This window comes from Saimiri boliviensis, chromosome 5 (assembly GCF_048565385.1).
Source record: "Saimiri boliviensis isolate mSaiBol1 chromosome 5, mSaiBol1.pri, whole genome shotgun sequence".
In the NCBI taxonomy this organism is placed as follows: domain Eukaryota; kingdom Metazoa; phylum Chordata; class Mammalia; order Primates; family Cebidae; genus Saimiri; species Saimiri boliviensis.
The window spans coordinates 2,720,844-2,739,732 of NC_133453.1; the positions used below are offsets into that span (position 1 = coordinate 2,720,844).

General features: G+C 56.2%; 1 protein-coding gene across 9 annotated transcripts in view; it reads left to right on the plus strand.

The window, feature by feature from the left end:
* Window positions 1–18,889, plus strand: part of HDAC4 (histone deacetylase 4) — a 340,829-nt gene that overhangs the window by 303,283 nt on the left and 18,657 nt on the right. For all 9 annotated transcript variants that reach the window (XM_039469908.2, XM_039469911.2, XM_039469907.2 and 6 more), the window contains 5 exons: window positions 506–561; window positions 3,092–3,179; window positions 5,386–5,505; window positions 6,412–6,509; window positions 17,624–17,742. In XM_039469908.2, coding sequence (XP_039325842.1) covers window positions 506–561; window positions 3,092–3,179; window positions 5,386–5,505; window positions 6,412–6,509; window positions 17,624–17,742 — 481 coding nt within the window. The remainder of the gene's footprint in view (window positions 1–505; window positions 562–3,091; window positions 3,180–5,385; window positions 5,506–6,411; window positions 6,510–17,623; window positions 17,743–18,889) is intronic.

Genomic DNA, 18,889 nt, shown 5'->3' on the forward strand with positions numbered 1-18,889 from the left:
GCTGCCCTCTTGCCCGCCGTCCTGGGAGCGACCACAGCAGGCAGAGGCAGTCACGTTAAAGCTGAGCTGGGGCGGAGCCTGAGCGCTCTGCCACGCGGCCAAGTGTGAGCTGGCCTCTTCCAGTCCGCCGCCGTCCGTGGCCGCCTAGCGGGTCCTGGTCCCCAGCCGATGGGGTACAAGCGCACCCCTTCCGCGTCACCCAGACCCCTGAGCCAAGGGCCCCACACCTTGCCGACAGCGCTGAGAACAGGGCAAGGCACCTACCTGTCATCCTGGCGACTGCGTTTCGCAGGAACCATGAGTAGCTCCGAGACCTCTTTAGGAGAAGGTCCCAGGCTTCCCGGCCAGGCTCCCAGCTGGCCCTGCATCACTGTGGCCAGGGAGCAGAGAGAAACTGTCCTCCCACGTAGCGCAGCTCTGCTGAAAGTTGAGTATGCAACCATTTTCCCGTGGCTACAAAGCGCGTCTTTGTCACTCTCTCCCGGCTGTCTGGTGTCACCTGCAGAATGGCTTTGCTGTGGTCCGCCCCCCTGGACACCACGCGGAGGAGAGCACGCCCATGTGAGTACGCGCCGCAGCCCCACGCGGCAGGGGAGCCCGGGCCTCCGTCCCCTCCCTTAGGGCTGGGTGGGTGCCTGAGTGACGGCAGGGAGCCCAGGGCACCACGTGCTGGCTCAGCCCCAGCTTCCGGGCGCCCGGGCCTCTGAGAATCACTGCTTGGTTATGATGGAGACAGATGGAGAGAAAGGAAGGAGAGGGCCGTGGAGGTCAGTCCAGAGAAGCCTCTGGTTGTTAAGGAGTTGTCAACACTTGGGAGGAAACACCACGTCCCCCCAAGTGAGTCCCTGCAGCCCTTTATTGTCTGGAGGACTCAGGCCATTTCGTGCATGGCCTTTTAGCTGCCTGCTGACCGCCGGGTGCTGACGCGGCAAGTCTCAGAGCCTCGTCCACACGGGCGGCTCTCCACATGCTGATTTGGGTCTTTCAGAGACTGCTGACTGTCCACATGGCTGAGGACCGAGCAGGGTGGAGCGTGTGGGGTGTGGGGCGTCCGGGAGGGCCAGTGGGAGGGCCGACCGCGGCTGTGTGTGGAGTGCCTTGCGGCCTGGGTGGTGAGTGAATGAGCTGTCCCGTAAAAGCATGCCGTCTGGGGGGACTTAGCCACTCTAGTGAGGAGTATGGATGCTAAAAGGAGTGGCTCCCCGTGCTCTGGAGCTGGAGAAGGGGTGCCTGATGTCAGCAGCTGCAGAGGAGGAGGTGGCCTGGGGCTCTGCCTTGGCGAATTTGATCCAGTTTGTCAGATGGGCACCGCAAGACAAGTGCAGATACTGACAAGCTCATTATCAGGGTGTGGCCAGGAAGCAGTCAGAGTGAGACAGAATTGCTGGGGCCCAGGAAAGGGTCTCCCTGCTACCCCAGGAACTCGGCGTCAGTGCCGGGGCCAGCAGCGCCCTCTCGTCGGGGTGAGACGGTCAGGTCCACGTGTGAGAGCGGAATCGCCTTTGTGCAGAGAAGAGACTGCAGCTACCAGGGAGGCGTTCCTGTTGGAATCTTTGTGGCTTTACCTGAAACCATGTGGTTGGTAAACACCCCAGAGCACCCAAGTCCCTGCAGCACCGGGCTTGCTGCTCCATTTCTCTGACGTTTCTTTTCCGATGGAACCTTGAGGCGTGGGATATTCTGAATAACGAACCTCAGACAAAGAGAAACCAGTTCTTTCTGGTTGCAGTTCTTCACTATGCTCCCCGTGAGCCGCGGCAGGAGCTCAGAGTGTAGGTCACCCCCGGGCGTGTGGCCTTCCCCATGCCAGCCTGGGTTCTGAAAATTAAACCACCAGTTCTTCTGTCTCCAAGGGCATTCAGACAAAAGGAAGCCGAGACTGAGAAGCTTTTCATTGTGATTTGAGTCACTTCATAGCTTGTTTTCTTGGTCTCTTGAGTAAGACTCTCTAAAATTAATGGTGATTTATGTATTGGAATATAGAAAGGTCAGCAGCAAGCGACTGAGATGAACAGCAGCCGTGTCTCGTGGGCCGTGGTGGGCGGCTCCTGAGAGGAAGGTTCCAGGCAAGGAAGAGGGAAGTGTTGGTAACATGCGAAATAGGGTTCCCTACCAGAGCCCAGAGGCTCATGGGGACCTCCAAGCAGGAACCGCGTGTGTGTGTGTGTGTGTGTGTGTGTGTGTGTGTGACTGTGGACATGTGTGACTGTGATGTGTGTGTGTGTGTATGTGACTGGGCATGTGTGACTGATGTGTGTGATGTGTGTGTGTATGGGACTGTGGACGTGTGTGACTGTGATGTGTGTGATTGTGTGTGTGTGTGATTGGACGTGTGTGACTGGTGTGTGTGGGGGGGACTGTGGGCGTGTGTGACTGATGTGTGTGATGTATGTGCATCTATGTGTATGTATGGGACTGTGGACGTGTGTGACTGTGTGATTGTGTGTGTGTGTGTATGGGACTGTGGACGTGTTTGACTGATGTGTGGTGTGTGTGTGTGACTGTGTGGTGTGGGGGGGACTGGACGTGTGTGACTGATGTGTGTGATATATGTGCATGTGTGTGGGGGGACTCTGGACGTGTGTGACTGTGTGTGTGATTGTGTGTGTGTGTGGTTGGTGTATGTGAGTGTTTCTGTATGGGGTGTTCATGTGTATCTGTGCATGTTGTATCTGTGTGGGGTGTGTGTGGTGCATGGGCGTATCTATGTGGGGCATGTATGTGTGTAGGGTATGTTGCATGGTGTGTGTGTCTCTGTCTGTGGTGTGTGTGTCTGTGTGGGGTGTATGCATGTCTGTATCGGTTAGCTGACCCAGTGGCATCGGCTAAGATTCCCCAGTGGCTTGTTCAGGAGCCATGCAGGCATGTGTGTGTGTGTGCGTGAGAGCGTCTGTGTGTGGGGTGCATACGTGTCTCTCACTTAGCCAATTCTGTGGCATCTGTGAAGGCTCCCTCTGCAGCGTATTCAGGAGCTGTGCACTCACAGAGCCTCTCAGGTCTGTGCGCACCCCAAGCAGCTCCCTAGCAGGCTTTGGAGCAACTGGCCGCCGCCCCCTTGCGCTTTGTCCCCAGCATCGGTTCTCTCCTGCAGGGGTTTTTGCTACTTCAACTCCGTGGCCGTGGCAGCCAAGCTTCTGCAGCAAAGGTTGAGCGTGAGCAAGATCCTCATCGTGGACTGGGTAAGCGGAGCCACGTCCTCAGGCTCAGCACGGGGAGCTCCTGTGTCCTCCCCAGGCAGAGCATGTGGGGAGAGGAGGTGCGCCTTTGGATCTGGGAAGCTTGAGTTTCTGAAAACGTCTCAAAAACGCAGAAAATTAAAGCCCAAACCTGCTGCAAGTCATGTTACAGCTTCCATGAGGCGGCCCTGGCAGATGGTGTCCTGGCGTGTCCAAGAATGTCCCTGTGGGTGGGGGCAGCGGCCAGGGCCTCCCTTGGCGAGATCCTCTTGGAAGGCAGGCTTTGGGGAGTAGACTTGTGTCCACATCGACCATGCGTGTGGCCTGGGAGCCTGGGAGGGGTATCGTGCTGGCAGAAGGCGGCACTCTGCTTCCCAGTCACCCCAGCGAGAGCCTTGCCTTCCTGCTGCTGTGTGGGCACCTGGTCCTCCTGGAATGGGGTCAGAGTAATGCAGTCTGATGTCTGAATCTGAATTCTACCAATAGGTGTGCTCATTCTTATACTGGAAATGAATAATCAAGGTGTTCATCCTGTCACTCTTTTAAATATATTTAGTGTTCTCTTGGGTGTTTATTATTTATTTCCTAATTTTTAAGGGAAAAAAAGCAGGCCCCATCAGGTAGGGTTATGATTTGAATTGGAAAAGTCCTGAGTTTGGGTAAAGAAACTACACGCACAGCCCAGGGCAGCCAGACAGCCCCCGGGCAGCCGCGCTCGTTTGGAGAAGCAGGTCGGAAAGGCAGCAGAGCAGCGGGTCCTGCACTCCCAAGGACCAGGAGCCAGGAGCCCTCCCTCAGCTCCTCCTAAGGGAGCAGGCAGGGGTCCCCGGGAAGAGAGCAATGTGAGGCCACTGACAGCTAAAGACTGGGGGACCCCTCCTCAGCACAAGGTGAAGTGCTAGGGCACGCAGACAGCCTGCGTAGACCGCCTGCATAGACCACGTGGCGTGTTCCCTATGCGCTGAGCTGTGATGTTTCCGGGTACTCACCACGCGGACAGGGGCGTCTCAGTAGGAAGCCGCACGTCGGGAAAGCATCCGCGTGCATCTTCGTGGTGATTCCCTACTGAGTTGGGTCGAAGGTGCTCGTTCCATGCCTCCACACCCGTAGTTGCCCTTTCTGTGATGAGCACCGATGACAGAGTGACAAGTTCCCGTGCTGGGAACATGAAGGCTGCGTGCCGTCTTCTCTGGCACACGGCTGTGCTCAGCAGGGCCATCCCTCGCCTGCCCGTCCTGGTGACTGCCTGCGGTGTGGCCAGGGGCAGGACAGCCACAGCTGGTAGAAGCCCCAGGCTGCCTCTCACCTTGCCTGCTGGTGCATTTGACCTGTGGGTTTTATGGTTAAGAAACGGCGCTTGCCATTTGGGCACTGGACCCTGTGCCGTGTGTGCTTGTCACTCACAGCCACGTGGGACCTGTCTCCTGCAAACCCCCTGCCTGGCTTGGGATTGGCACCTCCCATGTGCCTGCAAGTGGGCGGGCCACAGCCAGTGACCCTTCCCCACAGAGGCCGAGGAAACGGCCTGCTTGTCAGACACTGCAGGTGCAGGAAATGGGTCAGATGGCTTCCTTAGGGAAATGGGGGCCTCCAGGCTGGGCTGAACACCAGTCCCGCCCGCGGCTGGAGTCAGGATTGGGCCATGGCACAAGGGCAAGGGGAAGCAGTGCTGCAGACGCAAACACTGGCCTTTTTTTTTTTTTTTTTTTTTTTTTTTTGAGATGGAGTCTGTCTCTGACACCAGGCTGGAGTGCAGTGGTGCGATCTCGACTCACTGCAACCTCTGCCTCCAGTTCAAGTGAGTCTTCTGCCTCAGCCTCCCGAGTAACTGGGACTTACAAGCATGCACCACCATGCCCGGCTAATTTTTGTATTTTTTAGTAGAGACGGGGTTTCACCATGTTGGTCAGGATGGTCTCGATCTCTTGACCTCATGATGCGCCTGCCTTGGCCTCCCAAAGTGCTGGGATTACAGGTGTGAGCCACCACGCCCGGCCTACACTGGCCCTTAGAACCCCTACCCCCCTGCACCACGTAGCCCTGATCACGCAGCCCCAGACGCGTGCCTACCAGGTGCAGGCTGGAGGGCAAGGTCATTGCTGAGCAGGAGCTGTTGTCTGTTAGCACAGCTGGCGTTGCGGGGGCCGTGGGGAGAGTCTGCCCTCCGACACCCGGCTCAGCCCTGAGGCGGCTGTCCCTGCCCTTTCAGGACGTGCACCACGGAAACGGGACCCAGCAGGCTTTCTACAGTGACCCCAGCGTCCTGTACGTGTCCCTTCACCGCTACGATGATGGGAACTTCTTCCCAGGCAGCGGCGCTCCTGACGAGGTAGGTGGGCGGGGTGTGTGCAGGCCTCTGGGAGGAAGGTGGGGGCTCCGCAGAGCCACTCTGGGGGCACAGAGCCGATGGTCCACAGCTGCCTGGCCGCAGCGAGCGAGGCCTTTGCGCTCACTTAAGCCCAGGCGGTGACCAGTCAGGTGTCAGCCTACGTCCCATCACGTGTGCACACGTGGCCTGTGTTTTATCTGATGTACGAATGAGAGGCTGGATGTTGTTTCTGCTTCCAATCCAGGCGGACGGAGGTGTTGGTGTAGGAGGAGGTGTGTGGTGCCTGACTTCCTCTGGGCAGGGCCCAGGCCACTGTCTTCCACAGGACACCCTCAGGAAGGGGGCTCTGAACATGGTCCTCTCGCTGGCTTGGGGCTCCGTGGCTGCCCCAGGAATGGCAGACCCAGCAGCTCCTTAACAGCCCCCAGGTCTCCCTTCAGAGCCTGCCCCTCTGAACAGAGGCCCCGGTGGCAGGGCTTTCATCCAGGGAAGAGGCTCCGTCAGCCTCCGGCTCTTAATTTTGTAGAGGAAGTAGACGGGCCCATTGGAGATACTTTCTGCCCAAAGAGACCCAGGTCTGACTCCCTGATGTCACCTATGGCACGCAACACAGGGCGGAACGTCCCCAGAAACGTCAGTGCAGGGCCTTGGCATGCCAAGGGCAGGGTCAGCGAGAGCCTGCAGCAACTGGGAAAGGGGCCCCCGTGTTGATGTCAGCGCACCAGTGGCAGTGGGGCAACCGTCTGCGCACCTTTTAATGAATAGGCACCAGGAGACCAGGACACATGGGCTCTCCCCAGGGGCCCGGCAAGGCCAAGCCCAGCCCAGTGCCACCTGCGCAGGTGTTCCGGTCACAGAGGTCCCGCTCAGGGTCTGTGACGTGTGTTTCTCTCTTTCTGGCCACAGGTGGGCACAGGGCCAGGCGTGGGTTTCAACGTCAACATGGCTTTCACTGGCGGCCTGGACCCCCCCATGGGAGATGCCGAGTACTTGGCGGCCTTCAGGTGAGTCTCCGGGCTGCACCTCGCACCCGAGGCTGGCAGCTTCTCCTGTGCGCACACTCCAGGGAGCACTTGCCGGAGATCAGCGTGTCTGAAACCGGGTCTGTGGGTGAACAGGGGTGTCTCCGTTCATTCTTCAGTGCCAAGCGTGGAGTCTTGGAGACTGTCTTCTTACCGCCGGGTCTTAGCGCTCCCTCCTGAGCATTCAGTGGAAGCAGGAGCCAACTTGAGTCTGGGTCCTGATGGTGAGAGTGATGGAGGCAGAGGCAGGGACTTTTGTGCAGCATGCTATGTTCATGAGAAATGAAGGTGAAAATCCTCAGAATCGCCTGATTCCTCTTCCGCAAACCTCTTGTGATGCGATGTCAAATGCAAATAAATGTTTCTTCTTTATGTATTCCTCCAAATCAAGAGGTGATTGTGGCCCTTCATCCTGCTTCCTTCCTGCGCGTCTGATCCGTTAGTTTAGCCACAGGGTGATTTTTAAAGACCCAGTGTTTGCTTTTCTCATCAACTGGTTATTTCTCCTTTGATGGAGGCCAGATTGGAGTCACGCCTGTGACCTAAAATGGGCTGCTGAGCAGTGGGGGTTTTCTTGTCATCATTTTAAAATGACAGCTTCACCTGCTGTGGTGGAGTGACAGAGCCCCGGGGAGCAGCCCACAGCCCACATCAATTCCCGGAGCCTGACAGACCATGGCCGTGTTAGAAAACACCATCCGTGCCGCACGGAAGTCCCATACAGTTCTCAGAGTTTTCCTTTCACTCCATGGTCTTGTCCTGATTTATGTACATATAAAACACGTGTGCAGACGTGTGTCTTTGAGAGGCGTGTGCGTGCATCTCTTTGGATGTGCGTGTCCACGTGTGTGTGTGTGTGTGTCTGTGTGTGGGTGGGTGTTCATCTGTGTGCATGTTTCGGGGTGCTTGTGCAGGTGTCTGCAGCCTTGCACATGTCTGTGGGTGTGTACATGCGTGCACACACGGACACATCTGTGGGTGTGAATGCATGTCTGTGTGCATGCAGGTATGCATGTGTGTGTACATCTCTGGATGAGTACACACCCATGCACTTGTCTTTGCATGCATGTATCTGTGTGTATCCTTGTGTGTGCACATCTGTGTATAAGTATACACACGTGTGCTGTGTGTCTTTGCGTGCCCCTGTCTTTGTGTGTACATCTCTGCATGTCTGTATGAGTATACACACACGTGCTATGTGTCTTTGCGTGTACCTGTCTTTATATATCTCTGTGCACACATCTGTGAGTATGCATATGTGTGCTTGTGTGTCTTTGCACGCATGTCTTTGTGTGCGCCTGTGTTTGTGCATGTCTCTGGAGGCGAGGCTCTGCACAAGGACACACCTGTAAACGTTTTGTGTGGACTCTGCACCGTGCTCTCTGGGGACAGTGAATAAGTCACGAAACCTCAGTGTCTGCTCACTCTTCTCTAGCTGGGGTCTAGTGCCCCCTTGGAAAGGTTGTTGAGATCTGGTGACATAAAGGCCTGGCCCAGGAGATGCAGGTCCCCCTCCCAGGCACTCGCTGGTTCGAGGAGGAACAGACCCCGTGTGGCGGGCCCACGCTGCCCGGCTGCTCCGCAGAATTCACCCCAGGCGATGCAGGAGGGAGCTCGTCAGCGCCTCAGGGGAACTGCTCACCCTGTACCCAGACCACTTTCCTCTGATCTCATTGGTTTGATTTTAATGTTTCTTCTTACTTTTGATCAGATGTAACGTCATGTTGACAGTTCCCCTGCCTAACTGAAGAGAGGACTTCCCCAAATGCCTACCACACCCGAAAATGAGCCCATATGAAACCCGAGCCCTGGCGTGGGCTTGTCGCCTTGGCTGCTCGTGGGATGCATGCCCACTGCCCTCCCTTGCTTGTCGCCCCACTGAGAACTGGCCCCCTTTTAAGCTTCTCTGAAAATCAAGTCTCTGGCCACCATGAGAGGTATAGATGCAGCCTGGTTGATTTCCTGCCTGAGTGAACATTGGTGCCCAGTGTGGCCACATTCCGGTGCAGAGAGAAGGCAAGGCTCTCCTGGTCGGCCGGGAGAAAGTAGGTGGCCTTCTTTCAGGTCAGTTGTCCCAGGCCAGGTTTGGACGGGCTGACCTTCACCCCAGGGGCGTTTCTCAGTGGTGCCTTCAGCTCTCAGGTCCTGGGGTGAAACCGTCCCCGCCTCCCTGCTGTTGGGCAAGCCATGTGTGCGTCTGCCCTGGGGTCACCCCTCCACAGGCGCCGAGGGCCTGGCCAGCCTTCAGGATGAACGCGCCTTTCTTGAGTTGCTCTTGGCATGTGCCTTGATCTCCTGCCAGGTGTGTACATGACAATACCTTATCAAGTGAACTTTTTAAAGCTTAAATAGCATCTTGGAAAAGGAAAATTGTTTCAGGTTGGTTTTTTTTTTTTACTGATTTTAATGTAAAATAGTACTTTGAAGTTTACAATTTGTGGTTCCCAGGGCATCCGATGATGGGGAAGAAGGCTGAGCGATTCTCCTTCCCTTTTCTTCTGCTCTTCTCCCCTGCTGGGGCCCCCAGGGACAACGCGGGCCTTCCACCCGGCACCTCGATATTCAGACCCTTTGCTGCCACGTTGCATTTTCAGGGGATCAAGCCTAAGACAAAGAAAAGATAAGAAGATTGCCCCTAATGAAATCCAGAAACAGCCAGCACTTTCTCCCCAGACCCAGAGACTCTAGGAGAAGAGAGAATCTTAATTCAAACCAGTCCCGCGGCCAGAGGCAGCTTTGAAGTTGCTGAGTAAAGTCTCAGCCACGGGGGGAGGGGGCTTATAAGGAGGTGACGATGATGGTGGTGATCTCCTTAACCCCTCCCTTACCTGTGCGCAGGGACCTGGGGACTCTGGGGACACGGGGTCAGGGGTGAGCGCAGCATACAGATGATCTTGATTTGTAGGTTCCTTGCATCATGATGTGATGAAGTTTATCAAAGGTGTCTCTGAAACTGGATCTTCTCAGGTGCTGATGGTAATCTCTTAATGAACTGGCATTCGCCTTGAAACTGAGCAACTGGGCAAAGCCATTTCACTTCCCCCAACCTTTGGAGTAGGATTCCCATCCTTCTGTAAGATGTGTTCCTTCTGTAAGATGTGTCGCTGTGGGATGGGAAGGCTGAGGCTCCGGGAACGCGCGTTCTCCTGTAAGATGTGTCGCTGTGGGATGGGAAGGCTGAGGCTCCGGGAACACACGTTCCTTCTGTAAGATGTGTCGCTGTGGGATGGGAAGGCTGAGGCTCCGGGAACGCGCGTTCTCCTGTAAGATGTGTCGCTGTAGGATGGGAAGGCTGAGGCTCCGGGAACGCGCGTTCTCCTGTAAGATGTGTCGCTGTGGGATGGGAAGGCTGAGGCTCCGGGAACACACGTTCCTTCTGTAAGATGTGTCGCTGTGGGATGGGAAGGCTGAGGCTCCGGGAACGCGCGTTCTCCTGTAAGATGTGTCGCTGTAGGATGGGAAGGCTGAGGCTCCGGGAACGCGCGTTCTCCTGTAAGATGTGTCGCTGTGGGATGGGAAGGCTGAGGCTCCGGGAACACGTGTTCCTCCTGTAAGATGTGTCGCTGTGGGATGGGAAGGCTGAGGCTCCGGGAACGCGCGTTCTCCTGTAAGATGTGTCGCTGTAGGATGGGAAGGCTGAGGCTCCGGGAACACACATTCCTCCTGTAAGATGTGTCACTGTGGGATGGGAAGGCTGAGGCTCCGGGAACGCGCGTTCTCCTGTAAGATGTGTCACTGTGGGATGGGAAGGCTGAGGCTCCGGGAACACACATTCCTCCTGTAAGATGTGTCGCTGTGGGATGGGAAGGCTGAGGCTCCGGGAACACGTGTTCCTTCTGTAAGATGTGTCGCTATGGGATGGGAAGGCTGAGGCTCCGGGAACGTGTGTTCTCCTGTAAAGATGTGTTGCTGTAGGATGGGAAGGCTGAGGCTCCGGGAACACGTGTTCCTTCTGTAAGATGTGTCGCTGTGGGATGGGAAGGCTGAGGCTCCGGGAACGTGTGTTCTCCTGTAAAGATGTGTTGCTGTAGGATGGGAAGGCTGAGGCTCCGGGAACGCGCGTTCTCCTGTAAGATGTGTTGCTGCTGCTGTTGCCTTTTGCAGGCAGTTTGTTTTAGGAGTCATGGCACCTGATGCTGTTGTTTCCACCACTGAGTGGCGCCCACTGCGCTCACCGCACTGCCCCGTGTTCCTTGCCTCGGGAAGTGAAGGGTAAGAAGAGGTTCCATACAAAGCACGCCACTTTCTTTTCTAAAAACAATTATGTCTCATTAAGTGCATCCAGGTACTTTCCTATGTAGAAATTTATCTGAGAATCACAAAGCAGCAAGCGCAAACAAGCTAAAGCCTGCAAGCTGAGAAGCTCGTCATGAGCCAGTCTTCGCTGTGCCTGCGGGGCCAGCCCTGTGAGGTGCGGATAGTGGGGTCGGCACGGTGCCCGCCCTGGAGGGGAGCAGGGAACCGGGAGGACAGGCTCTGGGCAGGCACGGTAAGACCTGAGGAGGTCTGCCCACCCGGGGTGGGGGCAGGGCCCGGGCTGAGTCTTGGAGGAATGAGCGTGGCACAGGACGTTACGGGGAAAGGGCCTCCCTGAGAGAAGAGAGCCAGACCACGCAAACCCTCCCGCCTGGGCTGCGTCCACGGAGCTAGACCTTGGTTCTGACGGCGGGGGCTCTTTCGGGGCCTCGGACTGTGGATTGAAGCATCGCAGCCAGATCTGCGTGTCGGACAGGATGCCTTGTGGCAGCGTAGGCGACAGACTTGGACAGTCCAGGGTAGGACCTGGGGCGAGTGGCCAAGCTCAGGAAACGGCAGCGGAGACCGGCCAGGACAGGGCTGGAGAGGCGGGATCATCTCAGGGAGAGTGGAGTGAGAGGGGATCGGGGGCAGTGGGAGCTGATGTGGGGCGAGAGGGCACTTGGCGAGGTCTCGAGGTGCTGGCTTGGAGGAGGCTGACGGGTGCCAGGCAGAGACCCAGCGGGTGACGGTTCAGTAGGGACGCTTTTCCTTCAGTCAATGCTCAGGAAAAGGTGAGAAAATATCCATCCAAGTGGGTGGTCGGGAGTGCCTCGACCCAGAGGCCCCTTAGTAAGGAGGGCCAGTGAGGGGCCAGTGTGTGTGGACGATGCCCCAGGGCATTTGTTGATGTAGAAAGGCAACCCTCAGTGCCCACAGCGTCCCCAGATGCCTGCTGGCCGTGGGTGGCCACAGGGCTGCAGCCTGTTGGCCCCATAAGCTCGGTTTGCTCTGAGACTTGTGTTGACCGAGGGTGTGGTGGGTTTTCTTTAGGGTCCTAGTGGGGGAAGGAAGTGGAAGGCCATTTCTTTCCAGATATTGAAACCTAGCTGTTGAGTGAATTATTGCATTTAGATTCCATTGTGGCTTTTGAAGGTGGTGTGTACAGCCCGTAACCTGATAGTGTGCCGTGGGTGAGAGCTAGACACGCCCCGTGACAGGACCCCTCCCACAGAGCACGGCTGGGAGGCTGCACACGCGGTGGCCGGCACCCACCAGCTGTCCCAGCCCAGCTCTGTTCCCCTGGGAAGCTGCGGCTGTAGACGTCGTTTTGAGGCAGCAGGTGCAGGTTGCCGATGACCAAGCCAAGGGGGCAGTGCTGTGGCCATGAAGGCGCCAGAGCAGGCCACACTGAGGCAACAGGACAGGGATGCACAGTGCCCCGCAGCTTCCCACAGGGCCTTCCTAAGCGCACAGGCCACCACTCAGAGAAGCCGCCCTCCCCGCTCAGCACCACGCCTCCCCTCTGCACGTGCCTCACGGCCATAGCCGCCCTCTGAGCACAGCAGTCATGGCTTCCCTGGGCTTGCCGGCACTGGGGGGTGCGCCTTACAGGCACCTGCCCACCTTCTCTCAGCGACCCCCATTCCACCCATTTCTCCTGCCTCTGGAGCCGACAATCAGTGGACCCACTGCCTCAAGATACGTCAGGCCCACCCCTCTCCGCCCTTAGGTTGCCCCAGAAAGGCCAGAGGCGACCCCATGGAAATACTCTCCTTAAAGTGATGGCTTGAGAGGCCCATGGCACATATTTCAATCTTATTGTTTAGAGACTGAGTTCTTTATTAAAGGTTTAATTCTGGAAATAAAATGTGAGTCCAGTTTCCCATTTTATTTGTAGCATCTGTGAAACAGGGACATTCCTTCAGTGTCCTCCTGTAGGAGGGTCGTGGTGGGCACAGCGCAGCCCCGGAAACACAAGGAATGCCACATTCAGCTTTCTTTTTACAGGCAACGTTGTGTCCTGTGGTAGAGAAGGGCCATTGCTTATCATACCACAGATGGGTGCTGAGCTGCACTCAGACACCTCACATTCTCACCTTCTTAGGTCTAGCAAGTGTGCGGGGTCACAACCCAGAGGTCTCCAGGCCCAGGAAAGTGAGGACGAGTGTGTGCGCATAGGCCTCCCACAGCGCCCAGCACCCTCACGCGTGGCCGGCGCGCCGGTGCCCACGAGTCCAGGCTCATCTTTCACATTTTGTTTTGATTGGCTTTGGGACAGCGCCACACACCAAGCCGAGACACCAGAGACTCCCTCGGTATGAACTTCATTTAACGGTGATTTTAACAGGACTTCTTTTTGGAGCGGGGACGGAAGCAAGATTGCTCAGCAGCACTTCAAAGCGAGCAAGCAAAGCCCTCCACGTGCACACAGTGCAGCCAGAGCGCCCCAGGAAGGACGTGGTGTCTGCACAGAACGCCTGTGGTTTTCATTGAAAAAATATCCTGGCTTTAAAATCCACACCAAAAGCATGGCTGGAAATGTGTTATTCTGTCCAAAGAAAAAGGTTTTATGACGAGAACTTTATTAAAATGATTAGAAGCCGGGTTCCTTAGGATGACGTGGGCAGTTGAAAGCAGAGGGCGGGCCCTCCGTCCTGTCGCCCGCTGGTCGCAGCCACAGAGGAAGGAATGTTGGTAGAGAGGACTGCAGGGCCCGGGCCTTCCAGCGTCCAGTGCAGGGCTCCGGGTCCAGCGAGTAGGAGGACTCCTGGATGCCAGGGCGTTCTCTCCGCCTCGCCACTGACTACACTGATTTCTCCCTGCCGGCCCTGCAGCGGGAGTGCCCACACTAGCTCTGCGCAGGCTCTGAAGCCGGCGCCACGCTTCTTGTGTCACCATGTTTGTGAACTCGCTGTGCTTTGTGGCGGGATCCCAGCAGGTGAGAAGACACCTCTCTCAGTCTAGGACTGGAATCATGCACTGAAGAAAGTCACAGAAGTTTTAGGGACAGGACCGGAGCAGAGGTTTGGGCAGCTCCAGCTGGTGGGCCAAAACCTGCCACCTCTACTCTTACTAAGATGTTATCAGAACACCCCAAGGCTCACACGTCCACACATTGTCGTGTCTTGGACACCACAGGGGCAGTGTCACGTGGTCCTGGCAGAGACCACATGGCACAGACTCAGGTCAGGTGCCTCCCGTCTGACCCGTGGCAGGAAGCTCGCTGACCCCTGTCTGGATTCACATGGTTTCTTCTGCCCCTAACGATGGCCCTCGGGGCACAGACCTGGCATCCTTCAAAAGCACTTTGCACAGCTGCTGCAGAGGCCGTTCTAGAAGTTGTGTGGATGGGGTCTCTTCAGAACAAAGAACAGGAGCAGACTGCTCAGAAGGCCCTCAGAGTCTTCTGCACTTCCCATCTGAGTTCCAGAAGTGAGTTTCTCGGTGGGCAAGGTGCCTAGGTGTGGATTTGGTGCGTGTTTGGAGTGCAGTGTTTGTCAGCTCCGACCGGAGCCACCGAAGCTCCACGGCCCTCGGTGCCATTCCCCTCCCATCCGAGCTTGCTCGTGGGGGTGGAATGCGCCCTCCCTCTGTCCCAGCAGTAAAGGGACTCGGCGCCACTGGTCTGTCCTCTAGAGAGTAGCCCGTGGGATCTTCACCTGGCACTTAAGTCCCTGGGGGTTGTGTCGCCTTCACCCCCAGGAATCAGAGGAACTTTCCAATAAGATGGTGATCTGTGGTTGTCCCTAAAAAGGGGTCACATTGAATTTTGAGCATTTTTGTTTCTTCCGGTCAAAACGGATACTTTCACTGACATCAGTGGGGAATTTCATTTTGTAATAAAAGCTGAATGAAAACCAGAGTTTTAGGGCCAGCCCTGCTGCCCTCTGCCCTGATGTTTCTAGAAGGTCCTTGGTGGTGGGTGGGACCCTGCGCCAGGTGAGCGTGCTTTTGGCTGCCCTCCAGGAGGGGCCCCTGAAGATCCACATGAAGGGAGGCACGCGCGGGTGATGCTCTTGGCCCACGCGCGTGTGGTGGGGAGGCTGTAGGGACGCAGAGGTGTGCTTTGGTGCAGGACAGGCTGGGCTGAGCAGCTCTGGGAAGCCGGCGCTAGTGAAACCCTGAAACAGGCATCTCCTGCAAGGGCTCAGTGAGGGTCCCCCAGAGCTCACAGCACAGGCGAGGATCGCGTAGCCGAGACTTCGTGGTGAAAATGTCGGGAGACTTTTACAAGTACATAGAAAATGCATATTTTGAAAAAACAGCTCATGGGCTTCAGAATGTTTTTGCACCAAAATAAATTCACATGAACTTGTTATAACATGTCTAGACAGGATCTAGTTTGAGGCACCAAGGATAAGACATCAGTTTGGGAAGAGCCCTCATTAAAGCAACAGGAATTCTGCTCAAATGGAAGCAAGAACAAGCATCAGGTTTACAGTGAAGCTGCGTGGGAGATAGTGAAATCATTGATGCTTTAGGAAAAGTTTATGGGGACCATGCACCAGAGAAATGAGATGAAGCCCACAGCTCCAGATCATCCACATCAGTTTGTGGGGAAAAAATTCATCTTGTTGATGCCCTGATTGTAGAGGACCAACAATTAAAAAGAGAAGCAACAGTCAGCAGCATGGGTGTCTCGGCCGCTCAGCTTCCACCGCTCTGCCTGGAGCAGCCTTTCCACTCGGTGGGTGCCACAGCCGTCGCGTCCGAATCTGCTGCCGACAGGAGCAGAGCTCTCGGAGGGAATGTCCATGTGGACTCGGGGTCCCGAAGCATTTCTCTGAACAGTCGTAACAGGAGGTGGAGCACGGCTTTCCCAGGACCATCCTGAAGACCAGGCACAACAGCTGGTCAGGAGGAAAGGTCATGACAGCAGGTCTGGGAATGCCCAGGGCATGCTGCCTGTTGTGGAGGAACCAGAGGATGACAGCATCTGCTGCTTCTGAGAGTGTTTTCAGAAAGTTCCTCAACGCTTTAGCAGAAAACCCCTGGGAGAGCTTCCTCCCAAGAGTCCTTTTTTTTTTCTTTCTGAGACGGAGTTTAGCTCTTACTGCCCAGGTTTGAGTGCAGTGGCGCAATCTCAGCTCACTGCAACCTCTGCCTCCTGGATTCAGACGATTCTTCTGCCTCAGCCTCTTGAGTAGCTGGGATTATAGGTGCATGCCACCATGCCCATCGAGTTTTTGTATTTTTAGTAGAATTGGGGTTTTACCATGTTGGCCAGGCTGGTCTTGAACTCCTGACCTCAGGTGATCCACCTGGTTTGGCCTCCCAGAGTGCTGGGATGACAGGTGTGTGAGCCACCGCGCCCAGCCCCACTGAGGGTCCTTCTCCACAACAGTGCGCCTGCTCACTCCTCATTAAGCAAGGAAACTCTTGCAAGAGCTTTGAAGAGAAATAATTAGGCCCCCGCCTTACAGTCTGGAGTTGGCTCCTCTGACTTCTTTCTGTTTCCTAATCTAAGAGAAATCTGTAAAGAGAACTTATTTTTCTTCAGTTAATGTAAAAACAGACTGCATTGGACATGGTTAAATTCCCAGGACCCTCAGTCCTTCTAGGAGGGACTGAATGGCTGCTGTCACCGTTACAAAAGTGTCTGGGACTTGATGGAGCTTGAGTTGAGAAATAAAGTTTGTATTTTTTATCTTTTAGTTCAATTTTTCCGGGAACTTTTTGAAGTCCCCTTTTAAAAGGTACCACTTCTGTTCCACTGTCCTCCCCTGCACAGGTCTCTGGCACCTGGGCCATTGCAGGAAGCCACCAGACCACCTTTCTCGCGGGGACCCTGCTGTTGCCCAGGAAAGGGAGGCCATGATTCTGCTCCCCTCACCCAGAGAAGGAGTGAAGGAGACTCTGAAAGTCAGCAGTGATGAGAACCCAGAATTGAAGAAGGCAGCCCAAATGCCACATGAAACCTCTGAACTTCCCCATTCACTGATAGCACACGCATGGATTCATAACTCATGCCGATAAGATCATTAGACTATAGACTGATAAGTTGTTTCGTGTTAAGGAGTGCTTTTTCCTCTTTTCAGTTAGAATATTTTCCTCATTTCCCTAATATATCTTAGTCAAAGAATTTCCAATGGTTCGTCTTTTTCTGGTGAATTCTCTTACATTTGTCATCAGCTTTCCCTTTAAAGATCCTTAAGTGTCTCATTTCGTGGTAATTCCCCTTACCCTGCTGTGTGTTGGTGTGAGGGTCTTCTAGGGTGATTCAGGAACATGCAGGCTCCCTCAGCAAGGCTGGCAGGGGCTCTCAGCCTCACAGTCCCAGCACTAGGGACAGTGAGTGACTGCGCGTGTCTTCAGTGAGAGCCGTGGAAAGTGCATTGTAGCAGCAAGGGCAGCCTGATGGTGCGAGCGGAGCTGACCCACTCTCAGAAGGGAGGATGAGCAGGGAGGACCTGGCCTGGGAGGACTGGAGGGAGGATAGGGCAGAGCCCGGGAGCGGGGATGGGGCCAGGGAAGGTTTTAGTGGGACAGGCAGCTGGCTTCATCCCCCAGGTTAATGCAGCTTGTGCCGTGGGGGCTCCAGACCACCTCCAAAGTGTGCAGAAAACAGGGCAGCAAGAAAGAGTGACCCTCTCACTCACTAAGCACGCAGAGTGGAGCCTGTTGGCTCGCACCGCGAAGACGTGTCTGAAATGAGCCCGGATCACACGTGGGCTGACTCCCGGGTAATTCAGCTCGGGCTGCCAGATTTCAGCCTCTGCTGTGTGGGGCCCTCAGCCTGCCAATGGCCGAGGGGGCTTCGGCCAGGTGTTACCAGTATCAGAGGGAACCCTGGGATTTTGTGACTGTCCAGTCCTCCTCTCGGCTGGCCCAGTAACGCCTTCTCCTGCCCTTTGCAGAACGGTGGTCATGCCGATCGCCAGCGAGTTTGCCCCGGACGTGGTGCTGGTGTCATCGGGCTTCGACGCCGTGGAGGGCCACCCCACGCCTCTCGGGGGCTACAACCTCTCCGCCAGATGTAAGTGGGTCTGCGCGTGACTGAGGAAGGAAGGGTACCTTTTCACTAATGACCAAGCTCCTGGCCGTGCTGGGAACCCGTCCATTTGGGAGGCCCCAGAACCCAGAGTGTGCAGTGGGAGCTGCAGATGTGCAAGCCTTGGGCACTTTGCCCAGGAGGGGCCCAGGGCACACGAGGCTTCCTCTCTGGGATGCAGGTGTCCAGGGTCCTGCAGGCCACCTCCAGGGGCAGGGGCAGGTCCCGGGTCCCACCGAGAGCTGAGACGCACCCTGCGCTGCTTCTCTGGCAGACAGTGTCCCTTGGAACTGTAAAGGGAAGTCACTGGGAGCACGGTGGCGTTGAGAGTTGAGTGAGGGAGCCCAGGCTGCGCGGGGTTCTCAGGATCAGCGTCAGATGGGGCCGCGCTCTCAGGATGGGAGGAGGAACCATCCAGCGGTATTCCCACTGTGCCTCAGCAACTCCCAAGGGGGTGAAAACCTCCTGGCATCAGCTCTTGGTACACAGAAAGGCCTGGCTGCTTCCCCAACGCTGGAGTCCCCGAGGAGCCTGGAGAGCCTCCCATGACCAGAGCATCTCGGGACCTTTGATTTAGCCCTGGTGACATCCTCAAGGACCTGGCGTCCATTACCCTCCCACTCCTATGGGCACAGGTGGCCAAGGAGGGGCCATCTCTCTGGCCCGTCTGGCCCTGGCCTGTGGAGTATGTGGCTCACCCAGGAGACCCGAGATGGCCCCCAGTGGCCATGCTCCTATGGGGCCTCACACAGTCCACCTGCCCCCCGACCACATGGCTTAGTGGCTGGCAAAGTGACCAGACAGGGCAGAGGCCCAGCGCCCCACGGCACCTGGCCCAGAGCACCGTGGCCACCATGTCCTCAGCTTCCTCCTCAGTCCCCACAGCTGTCTCGAAGCCCCTGTTTATTTCCATCAGACGGGACGAGCTGAGGCTTTGGGAAGTTAAGCCTCGTCAGCCCATGGTCGGGGCGACTAATCAGTGCTGCGTGGTTCCAGCTCTCTAATCAGTGCCAGCCTAGCCTGGCTGAGGGTGGTGATTATCCTCAGCCACCAGGCACTCCCTCTTGGGGTGAGTGATGTGGGTGCCATGGCGGGACTGTGGCTCCTGATCAAAGCCAGGTGGTCAGACCTG